This window comes from Lissotriton vulgaris, chromosome 11 (assembly GCF_964263255.1).
Source record: "Lissotriton vulgaris chromosome 11, aLisVul1.2, whole genome shotgun sequence".
Classification (NCBI taxonomy): Eukaryota; Metazoa; Chordata; class Amphibia; order Caudata; family Salamandridae; genus Lissotriton; species Lissotriton vulgaris.
Genome location: NC_141699.1, coordinates 109,976,718 through 109,999,601, shown reverse-complemented (window position 1 = coordinate 109,999,601; position 22,884 = coordinate 109,976,718). Strand labels below are relative to the sequence as shown.

The 22,884-nt window shown below is 45.8% G+C and overlaps 1 protein-coding gene across 3 annotated transcripts in view; it reads right to left on the bottom strand.

Annotated features, from left to right (window-relative positions):
* The window catches only part of PISD (phosphatidylserine decarboxylase), a 323,469-nt gene that overhangs the window by 167,889 nt on the left and 132,696 nt on the right, over positions 1–22,884 (bottom strand). For 2 of the 3 annotated variants that reach the window (XM_086942820.1, XM_086942818.1), the window contains exon 3: positions 11,250–11,425. In XM_086942820.1, coding sequence (XP_086798946.1) covers positions 11,250–11,425 — 176 coding nt within the window. Of the gene's footprint in view, positions 1–11,249; positions 11,426–22,884 lie in introns of those variants that run through there. The other variant, XM_086942822.1, reaches the window with a different exon arrangement.

The window sequence follows — 22,884 nt, the reverse complement described above, 5'->3', positions numbered from 1 at the left end:
TGTTCCCATTGGGTGCAGGGTCAAGACTGATTCGCATATGGCTGGGTTCAAACTGGAATGGCATGGTGAGCGGAAAAACGATGGATTTAAGCCCAGATCTCTGTACTGGGGTGAATGTATGACATTGTTCTGCATTCTGTCCATCAATTGTTCTTTTTGCATTTGTTCAAAAGAGGGCAGAGACCGATTTGGGTCTTAAACTTAACACAAACTAGCTCAGATGATAACAATGGCTCATAGCTGACCCGAGAGTGCATTTGAAACCTACACTGGGCTTGACAACACTTCAAGACATTATATGACTGTAGGAAGTTGACACCCATACTGTCCCTGGCATAAAATGATGCCATCACATTTTACCACTCTGTCATATGAGGAAAGACTCACGTCTGAGGTTCGGAAATGTGCTATTACCAAAACTACATGTCCAAAGTCACCATGTGATTTCATTTAGGAAGTCATTCTTTTAGCTTAAATGTCCTCCTTGGCCGATACTTGATATTTATTCATAGCACTTTTCCCCTCTGCACTTGGCCTTTACAGAACCCCTCAGCTACCCAAAGACTACATAGGACACTTAAAATCCAAAGACAAATCGAATTGAAAAACATTGTAACAGTAATGCCATTACAGGTGTAATCTACAGTATTCTCCTCCCATTTAAAAACTGCATTGGCATAGTTGAACGTCCCCAAAAAAGCATTTCAAATAAACTGTTTTTATAAAGAAATAAAAAAAGAACATCTAGGAATATTTAGTGTTTTGTCACAGAACCAAAGAAGTTAAAAACTCTGCAGGAAAGGTGACAAAATAATATCAATAGATATCCACCAGTCAGCAAAAGTCGAGATAGGGATGTGGAAGAAAACTGACAGGGAAGGTGTTCGGGAGAAACAAGACAGACAGAATACTCAATTACTTGGCACTGCATTCTGACAAACTAGCAAAGTAGGTATCTAAATCATCAGCTTGGCATCACGGCTACTCTATCAGTTTGGCATCACTGTAGACACAAACTGTGGAAAAAATCACTTCAGTTGTAAAATATAATGTGAATAATCTTCACCAATCTGAAATCTCTGTGCAAGAAACTGCAGACAGCAAAAACCACTGTTAATGATTCTGGCAAATGCCAACATGTCCCAGATCTTCCCTTCATTAAATCAAATAAACAGATCTTAGTCAATAGGAGCAAACTTGTTATCAATATAAAAGCCAAAATATTCACAGACAATTTACGAACAAGCAAAAATCTGCAGTCAATGAAACATGCTCTCCACATTATCTTTACAATTTTTTTAATATTGCTGTAATCGGATATTCTGCAATTAACTTTAGGGAACAACACATCAAGGTGTTCCCAAACCACCACAAAAATGAAAGGCAAACAAATGCGGTCAACATGGTCAGTTATGCTGACTGGGAACTTATTTTACCCAACGACTCCAGATTTGACCACAATGGCAGCACGACTGGAATATAAAACCAAAAAGTAGAAGGAAAATGCTACTTACCACAGTATGCATCTGTTCTAGGCATGTACAGTTGTAGATTCACATGCTGTGCATAGCTTGCCATCTAGTGTTGGGTCCAGATGTTTGCACTTTGTTTTTCTTCAATGAAGTCTTTCAAGTCACAAGGTAGGGGACTCCTCCTTTCAGTGATAGTACGCATGGGAATCGACTCGATCATTACAATGTTTTACTGCAGAGGGTGATGATGGTGTTAGTAAGAGTATTAAAGAGAGATGTCCATGTATATTGCATCAAAGTAAGATAGTACCGCATCAGGTATAGGTACCGGGGATGAGGGTGGGTGCATGCATGTGAATCTACAGCTCTACATGTCAAGAACAGATGCATACTGTGGTAAGTAGCATTTTCCGTTTGAGGCATGTAAGCTGAAGATCACATGCTGTGCATAGACTATATAGCAGTTTTCTCCCAAAGCGGTGGCTAACCTGTAGCTGTTGTAGCTGTTAGAAATAGTGTACGTAAAACTGCTTGGCCCACCCTAGCTTGCTGTCTAGCTAAGACATCTACACAATAGTGTTTTGTAAATGTATATGATGCAGACTATGTTGCAGCTTTGCAAATGTCATCTAATGGCTATATTTCCTAGGAATGCCATGGAGGCCCCTAGTTTGAGAATGGAGTACACGTTAAAGGGGATTGTTAATGTGCGTTTTGCTTTAATATAGCATGTTTGAATGCACTTGACTATCCACCGTGCAATACCTGATTTTGTGGAGCAAAAGCAACAAATAGTTGCTTGGTCTTACGGAAAGGTTTTGTACTTTCAATGTAGTAGAGTAATGCTCTTTTCACATCTAAGGTGTGTAGAGCATGTTCTGCCACAGAATCTGGTTGAGGGAAGAACACAGGCAACTCAACAGATTGGTTGATATGAAAGGCAAAAATAACTTTAGGTAGGAACTTTGGGTTGGTCCGAAGAACCACTTTATTTTGGTGTATTTGTAAAAAGGGTTCTTCTATGGTTAGTGCCTGAAGCTCACCCACTCATCCTCAGTGATATGATAGCTATGAGAAAAGCTACCTTCGAAGTGAGAAATTGCAGTTCACATCTGTACATCGGCTCAAAAGTTGGACCCATTAGTCTGGTAAAGACAATGTTCACATTCTACACTGGAGCGGGTGGAAGTCTTGGGGCAATGATTCTTTTAAGTCCCTCCATAAATGCTTTAATAGCAGGCACTCTAAAAAGAGACAGATGTTGCCTGTTCTGTAGATATGCAGCTATTGCAGCAAGATGTAAGTGTATGGATGTGTACGCTAAATTGGTACACTGTAAATGTAATAGATAGCAAATTATGTTCCGTATTGAAGCATCAAGCGGGTGAATTTGATTGTTATAAAAGTATATCACAAACCTCTTCCACTATGCATCATAGCAAGGTCTTGTGGTAGGGCGCCTAGCCTCTTTGATAATATTCATGCAGTCTGGCGGAAGATTGAGGTAGCCAAACTCTAAGATTTCAGATGCCAGATTGCAAGGTTGAGATGACTGGGATCTGGATGCCTTATGTCTCTATGGTTCTGAGTGAGGAGATTGGGAGTAAGATGTAATTTTTGGTGAGGAACTACTGATGACTGATGTATGACGTTACAACGCATGCTTTTACAACGCATAGTGCTTTGGGGCGCTGGATAGTGAATAGTTTAATTTACTATTCCAACTCCAGTCCCTGTGGATAGTAGGGAAGGTGTTGGATAGTACATTAAACCTATTCCCTATCCTAGAGTGCCCCCCAGCGCAATGCGTTGTAATGGTTTGCGTTGTAAAGGTTGCGTCGTAATGGTAGTGCGTTGTAAAAGTTTCGTTGTAAAGGTTGTTTACCACTGATGACTCCAACAGGGTTGTGAACCAGGGTTGACGGGACTATGTGGGAGTATCGTGTAAGTATAGTGTCAGTGTTGGACTTGGCCTTTTCCCCCCCAAATTTTTCGCTTTTGACCCCCTTACCTAGGATGTCTCCCCCATGGGATTAAACCTGTATAGGCCATGAGTGGTGTGAGACACCTTGTTGAAAATGTAAAATTACATGTTGTTAAATGGTGTACAGAAAATATCCCCCATTTTAAAAATGTACCTGACTGAAATGTATTGAATGTAAAATGGATGCCATGGCCATGGGTTTTGCCACTGGACTGCCATAGGTCAGCGGTCTAGATAATATTACCCAGCTACCCCTAGCTTTTGGAGGGAAAGCCTGGCACCCAGGGTGCTCACCCCCTCCCCTTGAGCCAGTTTAGGCCAGATTTGCCAACATTCTAGAAGGTCCTGGCACTGCCTGGGAGGAGGGTATAAGTAAGGGGGAAGTGTCACCAGAGAGTCAGTCAGCGCTGGGACAAAGAAGGGAGGGGACCTGCTGTGAGGTGCTACCGCCACATGGGCCTGTGAGCTGGGCCTTGCACCCCTATAAACCCCCCGCTGCTGTCCCCATGGGCCCCTGACAAGGGAGGGCCCCTACCCAGGTCACGGACGTTGTTTGGACCGGGTACCACGCCAGCACTGCGTGAAGAAGCGCCCAGGAGGTGAGGAGTGTGCCCCTGAGGAGGACTGTGGGACTGTTCACCCCCCCCCTGTGAGGTGTGCTGCCAGGTGCTGTGCTGAAATAGCGCTGTTTTGGGGAGGTTGATGCCCCCAAGGAAGCTGTGGCCCCTTTGGAAGCTCTGGGCTGTGAGGTACCTATGGTGAAGGGCTGTGGACAGCTGACTGGCGTAAACTGCAGTATCGCCCCCTAAGCGCTGGGAGTCCAAAGACTGATACTGCCTGTGGAGCTGCCTGGGGAGGATTGTGCCCCCAAGGGACTGTGCCCTGTGATTGGTGGGCCCCCGAAGTGCTGTTGGCCCTGAGGACTGTCTGGGCAGAGGGAGGAGTAGTGCGCTGTGAATAGCGCCATTCTCCTGAGGAGAATCACGCTGGAGGAGCCTACCCTCGTGTCAGCGCGCTGTCTGCCATATAATTAAATAATAAAAGGGAGCCTACCCCTTATCACAGCCGGAGATCACCGTCGCAGCCCGGGTGCTGAGGAGACTGTGAAGGGACTTTATGACAAGAAAGGGAGCCCACCCCTTGTCCTGTCCTCGCGCTGTGTGGCAGCGCCGAAAATCACCGCCGCCGCCCGGCGCCGCCGTGAGGAGACCCCCCCTGCTGGGGTGTGCATCGTTGCGGCAGCCCCCGATGCCAGGAGGGGGCCGCCGAAGTAGAGTGAGGGCCGCGCTAGGCCTGGAAGCCGTCCAGGCCCGTGTCATGTGACAGGGGCGCCTGGTGGCCCCCGCCACGCCGCGCACGGATTGGCTGCGCGGCCGAGCCCCCGAGAAGGCCGCGCAGGGATTGGTGGACGGCCGGGAAGGCCAGAAGAAGCGGAATCGGAGCCCCGGGTCCCCGTGAGGTAGGAGGGGGACCCGGGTGAATCACTGGAGCGGGGCCCCAATGGTCGAGAGGGAGCCCCGAAGCAAGAGCGACCAGAGCGGGAGCCTACCCCGCCGGTCTGAGCCAGAGGAGAGGAGCCGTTCCCAAGCCCCGGGTCCCTGTGAGGAAGGGGGGGACCCGGGTGAAGCTCCGTGAGAAGCGACCGGAGCGGGAGGCCACCCCGCCGGTCTGTGCCCCAGAGAGTGAGGAGCCGGCAGAAGAGGCGGGGCCGGGGCACACTGTCGGTGCCAGCCCCGCCGCCACAAAAGAAAGGGAGTCCTGCCGCTGTGTGGAAGGACCTGGGTGAGGAGCCAAGCTGTGGCGGGCTCCCACGAGGGAGAGGGAAGCCCTGCAGTGCCACCGCTTTGGACTGAGAGGGAGGAGGCATCGAGGCACGGGTCAGTGCCTGCCCCTCCCCCCGCCTAGCGTGAAGATCCTCGAGGACTCCGCAAAAGTGTGTCAGAGCCCCCGGAGAAGACCGCGAGGAGCCTCTGGATCGCCCCCCCCCCCTTTTACAAAGGGGCAAGCACTGCAGTGGGGTGAGAGCCTGGAGCCAGGACCTCCCAAGGAGCCCGGTGAGTGGGGCCTCGGCTGCGTGGTGGTTGGGGGGCTGGAGTCGGGGCACAGGGTCGGTGCCCGCCCCAAGGATCGGATTAACTTTCCAGGTGCCCCGTCTGGCAGTGGGCACCTGCAACGTTGGGCCTCAACAGACTGTGCCAGTGGTAGAGGGACCCATATTTAGCCCATAGGGTCACCCTAGGAGCTATGGAGGCTTAGAGGGCGACGTAACTTTTGTGCCTAGGGGACTAGTCAGGTGTGTTCTGCCCCCTGAGGTTACTGCTGGGTTGCTAAATATTCAGGCCCCAGGTTAAAGGTGATACCGGCCTGATCAATCTTAGGAGTATCTTCTGTTGCTGAGGCAGTGTTTACCCCTATGGGAAAGGTTCCAACGGCTAATGAAATGTCTTACATTTAAGGAAGTGATCTACATGTATTGAAATGTTTATTCTCATTCAATGCCCTATGGTAACGCAGCATTTCCATGATACCTGTCAAGGTGCGGTGCGCTTCCGTGCCTAGTTTGAATTGTAGGCTGATTACCCTGCTGATGAGAATATGCTAATGTTATGCCTACACTAAGGTTATTGAGGTCCAGGTATACTGTGGTTTTACACCGGATGGGTGATTGTATGCTTTTGTGCCCTTTTAGTGCAGTGGTGCCCCTATGCTGGCCTGATGAGTTATTCCAGGCCCCTGTTTATGCCCCTTGTTAATGAGCCTGCCGTACTGATTTCTTACAGGTGCTCCTGTCTAGTATGTGCTGTGATGCTCTGTTGTTCTTCCCTTACAGGGGTGGGGAGTGGTGTTATAATGCATAAAATGTATGTGCGCTAATGTGGGATTTTGAAATTACAGCTTCCCGAGGATGAGAGCCTGAGTTGGCCCCGCCAGATTGGCCCCAGGTCTAATGTTCATTTAACCAACCATTTTTATTTCAGCTATGGACTTTGGACTCAACCCCTTTTTGTCCCATGTAAATAATTCCCCAGGATGTACTTGGCTCTGGCGCCAGTTGGCGCCTTGTTGTGATTACCAGTGTATTTTTCCTTTTTACCTTGCAGGTTGGAGATAACACTAAACGTATTCTTTTCCAACCAAAGGTGGAGTTGCGTCTCTTTTGTAGTGTGCCTGGTGTGTCGCCTGTGGATACTGCGTGAATGCTTCACATGTTCTCGAAGTTTGGCCTGCCCGCTTGATGCCATGCTAACTCCTTGGAGATTTGGGTAACCCCCATTTCTTACAGTCAGGGACTGTTGTCTGAGCTTCCCAACCACTAATGGAATGAGTGGGAGAGGTGGAAAAGCGCAGGCAAATATCCCTGACCAATTAATCCAAAGTGCATTGCCTTTGGACAATGGGTGTGGATACCTAAATGCGAAAGCTTGGGCATTTTGCCTTTAGGTGTGTGGCAAACAGATCTATCTCTGGGAAGTTCCACATTTGAAATGATGGGAGGAGAACCTGTGGGCTGGAGTTCCCATTCGTGGATCTATCGTCGTTGACGACTGAGCAGATCTGCAATCTAGTAATTTACTCCTGGAAGGTTTTCTGCAAGGAGATACATTTTGTAAGCCATCTCCAGATCGTCTGACCTAGTTGTGACAGCTGGAGAGAGTGTGTCCCCCCTGTTTTTGTATGTAGTACATTGCTGTCATGTGGTCTGAATGAATTAGGACAGCTTTGCCTACTAGATGAAGTTGAAATGCTTTGAGCGCTAGAAAAATCGTTAACAGTTCTAGATGGTTTATGTGGAGCTGGTTTTGTTGCAGAGTCCATGTGCCTTGAATTGTATGTTTTTGGAGATGAGCTCCCCAGCCAGTGAGCGATGCGTCTGTTGTTAGTACTATCTGTGAAACCGGGTCGATGAAGGGCTGCCCTTTTAAAAGGTTTTGTGTATTCCACCACTGCAGAGAGCGATGGATCCGGCCTTCCACCAACACTAGATCTGATAACCGACCCTGAGCCTGGTTCCACTGACGTGCTAAGCATTCCTGGAGGGGACGCATTTGAAGTCTTGCGTAAGGTGCGAATATGATGTAAGATGCCATCATTCCTAGTAACTGCATGAACACTCGAGCTGGTAATGAGTGTTTGGGCCGAAACTGTGAGATTAGAGTCTGCCTGTTGTGGATTCTGGCTGGGTTGGGACACACTAGAGCTTTCGGAGTGTTTATTGTGGCTCCTAGATACACCTGTATGTTGGGTGGTTGCAGATGAGACTTGGTCAAGTTTACGGTGAACCCAAGATCGCGGAGTAGTTGCACTGTTTATTGAGTGAGGTGTAAGCAGCTTTGTTGCAAGCTGGCTTTTATGAGCTAGTCTTCTAGGTATTGGAAGACGTGAATGTGCTGTCTTCGTAGATGAGCTGAGACTACTGCTAAGCACTTTGTGAAAACCCTGGGTGGGGTAGTTACTCCGAATGGGAGCACACTGAATTGACAATGATGGCCTCTACCACAAACCTGAGGTATTTGCGGTGAGCAGGGTATATGGGAATATGGAAATAGGTGTCCTTTAAGTCCAGAGTGGAGAGAAATTTGCCTTGTTTAAGTAATGGGAGTACTTGCTGGAGTGTGACCATGTGAAAGTGGTCCGACTAAATGTATAGATTTAGTTCTCAGAGGTCTAGTTTAGGCCTGAGAGAACAGTCTTTTTACGGAATTAGGAAGTACAGGGAGTATACCCCGGTCCCCTGGTATTGTAAGGGGACTGGCTCTATGGCATCTTTTTCCAACAAAGAGAGAACCTCCTGCGTTAGGATGGTGATATGGTCTTGTGAGATTGTATGTGATCTTGGAAGACTATTTGGGGAAAGGTCCGTAAGCTCTAGGCAGTAACCATATTGGATAATTTGTAGTACCCACTTGTCTGAGGTGATTGAATTCCGGACAGGTAGAAATTGAGAGAGAAGTCCCCCGACAGGAGTGGAATGATCGGGGGTAACATAAGGAAGTTACTGTTAGTTTGCAAGGGAAGTGCTTGTGGAGTTGCCTCTGCCTCTTCCCTTACCGTTGTTTTCTCGAAAACCCCCTCTAAAATAGTCTATTGATGAGGGAAATTGGCTGTTACCCTTGCAAGAGGAGGATGAAGTTTCTGTGGATACATTTTTTGAGCCACCCCTGTAAAAGGAGCGACAAAAGGAACCCCTTTTTGTAGATGACTGCAAAGCCCCTATGGACTTTGCAAACTCCGTGTCTTTTTTCATTTTCTCCAGCGAGGTATCAAATGCTAGGCCAAAGAGATGTTCCTAATCAAACGGTTGACTGTGATTGGAGGTTTGGACCTCAGGCTTGAATCCTGAGATTCTCAACCAAGCATGTCTGCATAGTAGTACGCTAATGTTTACTGCACGAGCTGTCGTGTCTGCTGCGTCGAGGGCACATCTAATCGAAGTATTGTTAATGAGTTTGCCTTCCTGGATAAGATCATTAGCCCTAGACTTATGCTCATCAGGGAGAAATCCCATGAGTTTTTCTAGCTCATCGTAATGAGCCTTTTCGTATCGGGCCAACAAAGCTTGAGTATTAGCAATACGCCAATGATTGGCCGCTTGGGAAGCTACTCTTTTGCCCGAGGCATCAAAGAGCTTGAACTCCTTGTCAGGAGGAGGGCTGTGCCTGTGAATTAGCTCTCTTCGAGCGTAAGAGACCACAAAAGAGTCCAAGGGCAACTGACCTTTGAATTAAGTGGGGTAATAGGTGCAGGATTATACTTTTTCTCCACCCTAGATGTAATTATTCTTGCCCTCACAGGATCTTCAAATATTTCATCTGCGAGCTTTAACATCCCTTTAAGCATTGGAATTGTATGAGTGGCTCTCTGAGTGGAAACTTAGGGTCTCAAATAGAATGCACTCTTCTAACGCCTCCTTATACAGCTCCACCATGTGATATTGAGCAGCCCTGTTAAGTAGCTCAATATAACCAATGCTATCATCAGGTGCTGAGGGTCTGGACGGATATAGATCAGGGTCATTATTCGTGCTTGGGTCAGTGTGATAATCCTCTCAGGGGTCAGTGTCCTGTGGCCTATCCTGATCCTTATCCCCATCATCCTGTGGGTCAGGTGATCATGGTGTTGGTGAATTTGTGGGTGTGAAGAGTAAGTTGGGATCAGTGGGGGAAGGAGGTGGAATGCAAGGTGGAGAAGGGTTTGTACCCACACTTTTCTATTTGAGGGGAATGTGGTAATCCTCCGGTTGGTCTATTTTCCTTTTTTTTTGGAAGGGTGGCATGGATATGTCCCATATTTGGGTTTATCACTAGCTTTTTCTGTTTCGGATCCGAAGGAGGGGAATCGGGCCGAGGCTCTTTAGATGGAGTGTCTTTGTCCTTACTCACAGGTTTCGGCGTTGAAGGTTTCGGCTCCGAACATTTCGGTGCTGAAGGTAGATTCTTGGATAATGAGGGTATTGTCACAAGAGATGTTCCGGTTTGGGTTTCGGTGCTGAAGGTCTTGGTTGAGCCGGAAGGCTTTTCTTTGTGTTTTGGTGCCAGGTCCAAGGGCGGGGCGACAAACTTTTTGTCGGTGACGACCTCAGCCTGAAGGCAGAGGAGGGACCAGAGCCTTTCTCTTTGTTTGTTGAGGGGACAAGAGGGTATCTTTACTCATGGAACGCTGACCTGGAGTAACCTGCTCCTCTTCTTCCATGTTGGAGTTGACTTCGGACACAGAGATATGTTGTTCTTCTTCCTCGGCTCCTGAGCGTGATGTTCTGTGTCGGAATCTTCATCGAGGATGTCCGGTGCGGTGCCGCTTTGATGTTGCATCCCGTGACGTCAAGCCCGACGGTCACGAAGCGTCTTATTCGATCGAAACGATCGGCACGCGTCGCAGTCTTTCTCGTCGTGTTCTGGGGACAGGCAAACGTTGCACACTTCGTGCAAGTCGGTGCCCGGAAATTTAGCACGACACTCTGGACAGAGTTTGAAAGGAGTCTGTTCTATTGACTGCTAGCGCTGTCGGCGCCGGATGGCCCGCCACGAGTTTTCCGAGACGATACACAAAGATGAAGTTGTTTCGAGCTGAGACGATACACGAAGAATGGGAAACCGCGATCAATAACAATACCGTCGAGGATAGTGGATTGCGCACCGAAGGGGTCAGAGAAACAGTGCTGAACCGGAGCGCAGCAATACACATCCGAACCCGATGGCGGAAAAAAAACAATCTAAAGATGGAGTTGCTGCCCATATGCACTATTGCCATACGCAATATCACCAAAAGGAGGAGTCACCTACCTTGTGACTGGAAAGATTTCTTCGAAGAAAAACAAAGTGCAAACATCTGGACCCAACACTAGATGGTGAGTTATGCATAGCATGTGATCTACAGATCACATGCCTCGAACACAGTATTTTTTTGTCATTTAGATCATTAAAATAACTTACAATTTATGCCACTTTAGAGATAACTAAAATACAAAGTTGCTGACTGCAAATATTCAAATACCTTCAGTTATGGTAGAACTGTTACTGTCCACAACTATTTATCAAAGTAGTTTTGCATACATCGGTAAGGTAGACATGCCCCTGCTCTCCCAAATCAGAGACACTCGGATCCCAGTGACAAATGTTTCATCCGTAAATTGCGTACCTTTTAAGGAGCCTCCTAATGTCTACAGAAGTCTCTTTTGATACCTTCACACAACACAAGTATGCAAAACGCAAACTTACTCAGACAAAATCATGATAACATTTCCTCATTCTTAAATGTGTGCATTGAGTAATTGCTTCATCCATTCCAGGACTAACCTCCACTTCATTTGCAAGCTTTGGTGGAATTTCTATCCCTTGTCTTTCAAGCTGGAGATTCTGGTACTTCCCATACTGTCTGTATCCAACGTATCCGCCACCAGTGCCCAGCAGAACGTAGAGCGGTCGTATTCGCAATGCAACTGCGGCTGATGCTGCATGGAGCTTCCTTGCATCTGAAATTGTCAAAACCGAGAGCAGATGTAGGATAAGTAAACACAATCCAAAATGTAGGAAGAACAATCTTCTTTTCATTGGGGTCCTAAAAAGACCACACATTGACGAGCCAACAAGAGTCTAACAGCATAATAGCTATGATGATTTTCTTAGTGTTACTAACTAGATTTTCCAATGGCCCCAATAATAAAGATTCCAGGAGTTGGTGACCAAATGAGCCACTAACCCAGGAGCACAGTCACTAGAACATATGCACCTATGAGTACAATAATAACAAAGACCTTTGCTATTTATGTTTCAAATTAAAATTTTGAAATGAAAATAGAGTATCAAAAATAAAGGAAAGAGAAACAGATGAGAAATAGCAACAAACAAAATATGCTAAAAAAGTTGTGAGCTCAGGGTTTAGGGATGAGGTCACTGAGAAGCAGAGATCTGACTAAGGTGTGAGGCATGATAAAAACCAACATGTCCAGGTTAGGGTAGGGGTTAGAGTTCAGACTGGGGCAAGAGCTAGGGATTGAGAAGAGGGCTGGTTTAAGTAGGGGTTTGCTCTGTGTTAGGATTAGAGTAAGGAAAGGTGGAAGTTGTCCACATACACGCGGCGCACAATGATTGCATCATTTAACATGTTCACGTGGTTAAGAAACAGACAGCCCATATGGTCTTTCTTCAAACACTAAGGGGCAGATTTATGTTAACTGGTGCATCCCCAGGGATGCGCCAGTTAACGTGCGCCACAGCTCCGCCACCCATGGTGCGCCGCATTTATAATGCGGCGCACCTTGGTGCAAAAACGGCACAGATGCGTGACGCATCTGTGCCGTAAATGTGGCGCATTGCTGGAGTTGCGTCGCAAGCGCGACGCAGCTCCAGCAAGGCTCGGGGGTGCCCCATCTACACAATGCTGCATCAAGACCTACGCCTGCTTCAAGCAGGCGCAGGGTTTTGACGCAGCATTGGCCTGAAAGTGACTGAGTGAAATCTCATAGATATCACTCAGCCACTTTCAGGAGGCGTTCCTGCGCAGGAACGCCCCCCCTGCGCAGAAATGCCTCCTTATGGCGCATGGCTTTACAACGTGACGCATCTCCTAGATGCGTCACGTTGTAAATAGGGTGCATTGTTTACACCGCAGTTTTATGGAACGCCCTCGATGGGTTAGGCCTTCCCCCCTACCTGCTCTCGCTCCTTGTAAAATTTCACGACAGGAATTTTGCCCAAATTAGATGGGGTACACAGGGTGAGAAAACATCCCGTATACCTGTGGACAGGGGCGTTAGGCAAGGGTGTGTGCTTGCCCCCACTCTGTTCTCTCTTTATATCAACGGAGTGGTGGAGCATTTGCTTCGGCAACCATCAGATGCTCCCACCCTTGCTGGCAGGAAAATTCCGACGCTCCTGTTCGCGGACGACACCCTCCTCATCTCGAAATCCCCAATGGGCATCCAATCGCTGCTCTCTAGTTTTAAGGCCTTTTGTGACGAGAGGGGTTTGGCCATAAATATAGGGAAAACCAAATTTTTGGTCCTCAATCCGCCCAAGAAATCTGTCTTTCCTCCACTCCTAGATTCTGTTCCACTTGATCGTGTCAAAGAATTTGACTACCTGGGAATACGCATCAGTGACAAAATGAGCTGGAAGGCACATCACCACAAAGTGTTCTTGACGCATAAAAGGGTGGCAGGTGCCTTGCTCAAGGAGCAGCGTGCCTCACCATTAAAACCTATTGGGCCGCCCTTGGACATCTATAGGGCAAGGGTTGTGAGCGCCGCACTTTACGGTGCCGAACTGTGGGGCACTCATAAAGTCGATACTCTGGCTCGCCTTGAGAATAACTTTCATAAAGACCTTCTGGGGTTGCCCCACAGCACACCAACCATCCCATTGTTGCTAGATGCAGGTTCCCGGGCTATTTGCGATCAAGCGAAACTACGCCCACTCCTGTTATGGTCCAGAATCTGGAACGTACATGAGCTTCGAAGTTATGCAGAAGCTCTGAATGACATTATGTCACTGCCCGGCTCGCAAAAAATCATCTGGCTCAGAGAAGTCAAGAAGTTGTTGCATAAACTAGGGTTAGGAGAGGCTTGGGCTAACAAATCCGCTCCCCCGAAACACCAGCTCAAAAAGATCTATTGGGCTTGGGTAGATAGTGAGAGGGTTTGCAGTACAACTCACTGCAAATCTGTATCACTGTTCTTGTTGATTAAAGAGTCACCATCCAGGGAACCTTATTTGGACACTATCCAGAACCCATGGGACAGATCATTGTATATCAAGTTTAGGGTGGGGGTGCTCCCATTATGCGAGTTTACGTCCACTTGGAAACCGCCGGCCCAAACTGTACCTCACTGTCCTTTCTGTGATCTAAGGATAGAGTCTGTGTCTCACATGCTGTTTGAGTGCAATGTTTATGCTGCCCCGAGACGTAGGTGGTTGAAGCCCCTCTGCAGGTGTCTGGGTACTCGCTCCCATTTAGAAGCACTGCGTATTTTACGTACAGATGCCAGACCTTTCTTTTCTACCTGCATGGCAAAATTTTTGGGTTGGGCTTGGCGCCTTAGGACTGCAAGGAAACTCTTAATCCAGTGACTGAACCTTCACATGTAATATGCTGCTATGAAATGTCCTTATGATGTTGACTGCTATTTTAATTTTTTGTATATAATGTATGAAATGCTTTTATGATATGAATTTTATCGAATAAAGCTTATTATTACAAATATTACAAGTAAATAGGGTGCATTGTTTACACCGCAGTTGCGTCTAATAAAGTGACGCAATTGCGGCGCAAGGTCATCATAAATCTGCCCCAAAATCTCATACATTTCCACACCATAGATAAATAACAATTTAAGCATTTTCTCATTTCGTTATTCATGTGAAAGCAAAATTAATCAAAAGGTGACAGTAAAGAAAAAGAACAAAATGTGAAAGAACGCCCTGAGAATTACATCAATACACGAGTGTTTGCACTGAAATGCATTTTAAGGCATGATTAATTTGTATTTGAATAACAGGTAACTGCCTCCTCCCTGGGGCTATTCCTGAAAAAATGTGGGAGGGCGTGAACCAACCACCCGCCCAGCCCCGGGGTCTGCCTCCTCCCCGTGGCTTTTATTTTAGCCACCTCCTGGGGCTTTTGTTAAACTGAATGCGGGGGCAAGTGCCCCCCCCCCAACAGCTCCGGGGACCACCACCTCCCTGGGGCACAATCTAAGAAAGGATCCCTAGATGGCACTGGGAACCACCACATCCCAGAGCCGGCTCCTGCTATGATCGTGGCCAATCCCGGGAAATAGCTGTTTGGTATAGCTTGGCGGGAGCTTTACTGCTCCGCCAAGCCATAGCAAACACCCCGCTTCCAGAAAGTGAGAGCTGGAAGTGGAGCAAAATTGCTTTCACAGAGAGGGAAATGCATGTTCAGCAGCTCCCTCTCTGTAAAAGCAATGCCAGCTCCCTCAGGAGGCAGGGAATCGCCAGGGACCACGGGGCCTTGAGCCTTCCCTAGGGGGTCCATAACAGTTGTAAGTGGGTGACTGGAGTGGAACCAGGACACCCCAAAAAAGAGGCAGCCGAAATTGGGGCCGAAATCGGCCTGGGGGGGGAAGCACTTGACCACTTCCCTTTGATTAAAAAAAATAATCAAAAGGCTTGGCCCAGAGGAGATGGAGTCCCCAGGGCTGAAATCGGCCTGGAGAGAGAGGCCAAGCTGCCCACCCCCTCCATTCAAAAAAGGCCTGGCCCTGGGGTATGGGGTCCCAGAGCTGAAATTGGCCCAGTTAACAGGACCCCCAGATCCCCCCCTAATAAGGAAATTTAAAAAATAACTAAAAAAGCTACACCAGCAAGTCATCAGAGGCCCCACTCTCTATCTCCACCACTTTGCAAACACGCCCCCTGGCGCACAACTGGTTGGGGGATGAAATCCACTTTACCCCTGAGGGTCCTTGGGGGCAACCACCCTTCCTGTTACCTCCAGTAAGTCCCACACAGCGGGATTGCTGAGATGCTGTTGGAGTCCCGCCCCCTTTTGCCACCACTCTACAAATGCACATTCTGGCTCACTACTGGTTGGGTAATGAAGTCCCAATGGCTGCTGAGGGGCCAACAACCCCTCCAGTTATCTCCAGTAAGTCATCACAAAGCGGGACTGCTAACAGGGCAAAGGCCATGCCCCCTTTCTCCACCACTCTGCAAACAAGACTACTAGCTACTAGTTAAAAAAACAGAAATTCACTTAAAAAAACAAAGGTTACAGGGATGTTATAGTTAGGCTCAGATTTTACTCATATAAAACAAATAAAATTCAGCAGTTACAGTTACTTGAGTTAACTAAAACTTACATCCCTTGCAATGCACCACTTGTGACCTCACATATTACATCACTCGTGACATGGCCTGCTCCCCTACAAGCGGTGAATGCAGCCAGACCCCCCATCCCACATTTTCCTTTTTTAATACTATTTTTGTTCCACTGGATCGGGGGGGCACGGTGTGTCCTGTAGGCCCACAACGAGGCAGAAAAATCTTTTTTATTTTATTTTTGGCTCCTGGTGGGTCCCAAAGGAACCAACCCTCCCATCCCCCTTCCAAGGGCTAGGGTGTAAAAGCAACCATATCCTGTCCTTTATATAGGTTTAAAAAAATATTTTTAGGATCCTCAGACGGAGTCCCAGAGTCCGTAGTGCTTGCTTCAACATTTGTCTCAATGTTGCAGCTGTCAATCACATTGCACGATCCTATATGTGTCCTGTGCACCTAAATAATCAGAATTATTTTTTGTTTGTTTTTCCCACAGAGACCGCAGCAACCGATATCTGTGAATGTTTTACCTTAATTTCGCTAAAATAGCTGAACAGAATTATACCAAATCACAAACATGCTTTCTTGATACATATCTAGCAATCTACTGAATTTGATGTCATTCTGTTCAGCCTTATTTTTGTATCATCTAGTTTTTCCTATGGAAACTGCATGGGGAAAAAGTATTTTGGGTCTCCTTCCACCCCCTTTACTCAGCTCCTGCTTGATGGATCCCCCTGGGGTGAGGCGGAGGAACTATCTTTTGAGAAGGAACGTTTTGTAAAGATCTGGAAAACAGCAGAAAAGTTCAGGAAAAAAAAAATCGCTCTTCCTAAGAAAACACACACACATATATATATATATATATATATATATATATATATATATATATATATTCATATATATGTGTGTATATATATATTCACTGAAAAAAACCATAGGTTTCACACCAGTTATAGTTAGGAATTAGCATTTAAAAAACCTATTAAATTCACTGAAAAAACCATAGGTTTCACAACAGTTATAGTTAGCTGGAAATTTTACTGACATAAAACCATTGAAATTCCCACGTTATAGTTAGTTGGACTCACTATAACTTGCGCGCCTGCAATGCACTGCTGATGACTTCACATATTACATCACTCATGACATGGTCAGTGACATCACTCATGACATTCAGTGAATTTCAAAGGTTTTTTAAATGCTAATTCCTAACTATAACTGGTGTGAAACCGGAAAGCGCAGTCTTGCGGCGCGCCCCGGTGCGCGTACCGGTGAGCGTCCCGTTACGCATACGATTGCGCTACGTAAGCGCCCCGGGGCGCGCAGCGTAAGCGCTTCGGGTCATGTGACCTGAAAATAACACTTTTCATTGGTTCAGAACAGTTTTGGTTTCCAAATGATGAAAGCCCGGGTCATGTGACCTGAAAATAACACTTTTCATTGGTTCAGGACAGTTTTGTTTTCCAAATGATGAAAGCCCCCAACTTTTTTCCTTATTCTCACTTTGTCCTTTGACTGAGGAAGACCTGTTTGGAGATCTATTACTACCAATTTGTACTGAAAAATGGCTACAGTAGCAGCAGCAGCAGGAGCATCCCAGCCACCACCACCACCACAAGGACCACCACAACACCACAGTGGTGGAGATGAAGAAGAGGAGGAGGAGGAGGAGAGGAGGAGGAGGTTCCTGCCAGAACATACTACCCCATATAAGCCAAAGGAGCACAATATCTGGGAGTTTTTTTCAATCCCAAAGGACCTCAAAAAAGTAAATGCACCAAGGGTTACTTGTTTAATCTGTGGCACTGTACTTTCCAGGGGGAACCCTAATAAAAAGTTCTCTTTTGGCAAGAACACCATGATTCGCCACATGCAACGCCGGCACCCTAACAACTATGCTGCGGCAGAGGTCCGAGAAATGACCAGAAACCCTCCCCAATCTTCTCCCAGCACCTCCCAAAGTAAGCAACCCACTCCATCGGGTCCAGAGGCAAGGGAGATGGTCCCAAACATACAACCCCAGTTTGGACAATACAAAATCGTTTGTATATTTTGTGGCAAAACAATTACCTATGGTGAGCAAAGCATTAAGCTCATCAACCGTGCTGGTGACAACCACAACTGCCCCAAAAAACCTTAATTTTTTTCCTGATTTTTTTTTGCTCCAGTTGAGCCGTTTACAATTCCCTGTTTTTTGTTTGTCCCCATAAAAATAACAAAAAAAATATAAAATTGTTCATAAAAGCCAAAAAAAGTACAAAATGTTCCAAAAAACAATAAAAAAATATAAAAACAAAAAGAATAAAAAAACTGTTCTTTTTAGAACTACCTCCAATTTATAAAAAAATGCTACATTTTTCAAAAAATCTGTCATTCTTTTTTTCCCCATGGTACACTCCCCGGTACGCTCCCTGGTGCGCGTACCGGGCGCTCCCCCGCGCAAATAGACCCTTTTATGGCCCCCACATCAAACCTAGGGTTTAAGGGGGGGGGTCTACCCTGGCCCCTTTTGGTCATTTCCCCCTTTGTTTTTGCCACCTCTTGTGTCTCGATGCTACCGAGACACAAGATGGCGGCCGCTCCGGACTGTTTGGAATGTTGACAGACACCCAAGACACAATCAGCTTTCTGCTCGCGAACTCGCGTAGCACGCTGGTGCGCGCCCAGATGCGCGTATTGGGGCGCGCTTATAGATATATATATATTTTTGAACCTAAATTACTGAAAATCCACTGGAGCACATATCTTGAGACATAGCAAAGGCACATCGGGCTACCAGTCCCTACAATTCTGCCAAGTTTGGTGGTAATCCATTCAGCCGTTCGGGCTAAAAGTGAGTCCAACCGCCCTATGGAAATTAACATGGGGAAAACATGTTTTGGGACCCCCCTTTTATCTCGGCCCCCGCTTGACGAATCCCCCCAAACTTTCAGGGAAGGAGCGGAGCGCCGCGAGGCAAATTTGAGGAAAATTTCAGGCAGATCCCTCAACCGGCGCCAAAGTTATTCCCAATAGAATGTTGCGGATTCCCTATACAAACTAATCCTAACTATAACTACCTACTGGCGACCCCCAGTAGGTAATATATATGCCTGTTTGTTCCAATCAGCAGCACGCTCACCATCAGGAACCGCAGCAGAAAGAGAAACAGAAGACCCAGGATGCAGGTGAATTTTTTATTTTAGGATATATATATATATATATATATATATATATATATATATATATATATATATATTCACAGAAAAAACCATAGGTTATAGACCATATATAGTTAGGAATTTGCATTTACAAAACCTTGAAAATTCACTGAAAAAAACATAGGTTATAGACCATATATAGTTAGGGATTAGCATTTAAAAAACCTTATTTTACTCGCACAAAACCATTGAAATTCCATATATAGTTAGATGCACTAACTATATATCGCGGACCCGCAATCCACTGCTAATGATGTCACATATTACATCATTCATGACATGGTCAGTGACATCACTGATGACATCACTGATGACATCTCAAATGACATCACTGATGACATCACTGATGACAACACCCAGTGACTGTATGTTTCTGTAAAGTTAAAATATGTCTTACATGTTGAAGAATGAGTGGATGTATAAGTGTCTGGATGAAGGATTTAGTAGGTGCATGACTGACTGTATGAGAGAATGATTAAATGTGTCTCACTGAGTGCATGGGTTAGTGATTAAAGTGTCTTAATTTGGCAATCATTATTTATGTTCTTCTGTAAACTGCTGCATGTTTAAATCAGTAGCTATATCATTAACTATATGGGTTATTGAATGGTTTCCCAAGTATTTGTATGGGAGACTGAGTATGTGTGTGGGTGGCTGGGAGGTGTATAACTCTGTGCATAGATGTGTGAGCAATTGATTCCCTAGGTGTATGGGTTCAAAAGTGCATGTAGAAACAACTGTATGGACAGTTGATCGTGTGCATGAGTATATTGGTGAGTGAATGGATATCTCAGTTCTACATGTTAAAGTAAGTACATATGTAAAACACACTCCATGTGAGAGTTGACATATATAAATAACTGAACATAAGAGCCAGTGAATGTGAGAGTGGCTGTATGAATCATTGTGAACTTGTATCAAGGATTGTATAAGAGAGTAAATATGTGTTAGTATATGTTTGAATAAGTAAGGTGTGTATAACTGTATAGTTGAGGAAATGGAGGTGGGATTGATTCTTTGCATGACTGACTAGGTGTGTGGGTAACTCCATGGATGTGTGACAGTCTGCGAGTGCCTGTTTACACTGAGTGTATCTAAGGTTATATTAGAGTCTGAAGATGTATTATCACTTAAATGATATCATCAGTGATGTAATCAGTAATGTCAAATGAGATGTCAGTGATGTCATCAGTGATGTCATTTGAGATGTCATCAGTGATGTCATCAGTGATGTCATTTGAGATGTCATCAGTGATGTCATCAGTGATGTCACTGACCATGTCATGAATGATGTAATATGTGACATCATTAGCAGTGGATTGCGGGTCCGCGATATATAGTTAGTGCATCTAACTATATATGGAATTTCAATGGTTTTGTGCGAGTAAAATAAGGTTTTTTAAATGCTAATCCCTAACTATATATGGTCTATAACCTATGGTTTTTTCAGTGAATTTTCAAGGTTTTGTAAATGCAAATTCCTAACTATATATGGTCTATAACCTATGGTTTTTTCTGTGAATTTCATTGGTTTTTTAAAAGCTAATATCTATAGCTGTAAAATATATTCTTTATTAAGTGACGTATCACGTAGCCCGTGAGACGCCTCATGATGCATCGCATAACCGTGACGTATCGTCTCTGCAGCGCAAACCAAACCCAAAACGTAAGCGCGCCAGAACACGCTTAAAGATATATATATATTTTTTTAACCTTAATTAGACAAAATCCACACGTGCACATATCATAAACGTTCAAAAAACACAATATGTCGGACTCCCGTTACGCTGCCGGTTAGCTGCCCGGTTAACGTACCAGGAAGCACCTTTACAGCGAAAAATCGCAATTTTTTTTTTCACCCCCCAGGGAACTTTAATAGCCCCCTCATCAATCCTAGGGGTTCAGGAGGGGTTTGCCTTACCCCTTTCATTCATTTACACCTTTTTTTTTTTCCACCTCTTGTCTCTCGATCCCACAGAGAGACAAGATGGCGGCCACTCCAGACTGTTTACAATGATAACAGCCAATCAGCTTCTCCTCAGACTCCCGTTACACTGCCGGTTAGCTGCCCGGTTAGCTGCCCGGTTCGCGTACCAAGACGCGTCTCTACGGCGAAAAAAACAGAATTTATTTTTTTTTTTTTGGGCCCAGCGTGGCTCTATAATATCCCCTCATCAATCCTAGGGGGTCAGAAGGGGTCTACCTTGCCCCTTTCCTTCATTTCCCCCTTTGTTTTGGCCTCCTCTTGTCTCTCGATCCTACCGAGAGACAAGATGGCGGCCGCTCCGGACTGTTTACAATGTTGACAGCCAATCAGCTACTCGTCAGACTCCCGTTACACTGCCAGTTAGCTTCCCGGTTAGCTGCCCGGTTCGCGTACCAAGACGCGTCTCTACGGCGAAAAAATCGGAATTTTTTTTTTTTTTTTTTTTGGGCCCAGCGTGACTCTATAATATCCCCTCATCAATCCTAGGGGATCAGAAGGGGTCTACCTTGCCCCCTTTCCTTCATTTCCCCCTTTGTTTTGGCCTCCTCTTGTCTCTCGATCCTACCGAGAGACAAGATGGCGGCCGCGCCGGACTGTTTAGAATGTTGACAGACACCGGAGAGCCAATCAGCTTCGCTTCGCAAAGTTCCGATACGCGAAAAGTAAGCGAACCGGAGCGCAGCCCGGAGCGCTGTTACAGATATATATCTTGTTTTAAACGTTAATTTCTCAAAATTCACTGAAGCACATATATTGAGACCTAGCAAAGGCACATCGGGCTAACAGTCCCTACAATTTTGCCAAGTTTTGTGGAAATCCATTCAGCCGTTCGGGCTAAAAGTGAGTCCAACCGCCCTATGGAAATTAACATGGGAAAAACGCGTTTTGGGACCCCCCTTTTTTCTCGGCCCCCCCTTGACGAACCCCCCCCAAATTTCCAGGAGCTGCTCAGAAACAAAATGTGCCATTTTCCTGAAAATTTCAGCCAATTCCGTCCACAAACACCAAAGTTATTAGACATAGAATTTTCAGAAATCCCATAGGGAAAAAATCCTAACTATATATACCTACTGGCTATCGCCAGTAGGTAATATATATATATATATATATATATCTCCAAAAGGTCGTTGTTTTCAGCCTCTGCTTTCCATGCAGAACGACGAAAGGAGCGAGACCACAAAGTAGGTGCAGTTTCTTCAGTGCATTTTATTCTGTGCCAAGAGTTACAGCCTGCAATACACCATGACGCGTTTCACCTCGACCCCCAGTAGGTAATATATATGCCTGTTTGTTCCAATCAGCAGCACGCTCACCATCAGGAACCGCAGCAGAAAGAGAAACAGAAGACCCAGGATGCAGGTGAATTTTTTATTTTAGGCTTACCTCGTCTGCATAATGTATCGGCTTGCACAGAGGCAACATTATATATATATATATATACACAAAATGCATTGGGGTGGGCATTTTAGGGATGTGGAAAAGCACAAGAAGAGAGAGCTGGAACACAAATACATTTCTGGATGGCTGAAGTAAAAAGAGAAACGCACTTCCCTTAAAGTGAGCAATGGAAGGAAATAAGTAAGCAAATCAAAAATATGGTAAAGATGGTATGATCAAGAGAGGAACGAACACAAGAAGAAGAAAAAAACATTAAATGAGAAGAAAGAAGAGGAGAGTGACAATAAAGCCAATAACTGTTAGCAATGGGCGGGCTCCAGGTCCACTGTAGGCCTTTGGGAAACCCAGAATAGGTCTTTGACAACCACTCAGCTTGCACTGTCTGGTAGGCGCAGCCTAAAATGGCAAGGAAGGAGCAGCAGCTGCTGACCAGATCACCCCTAACTGATGTCTATGTTGCAAAGGAGACAGAGATGTAATACAGATTTACACTGTTGTCTCAGTTTTGAGTCCTAAAAGGAGTTTGCCAGATAATACTCATGAAAATGACAAAAGCCCAGAT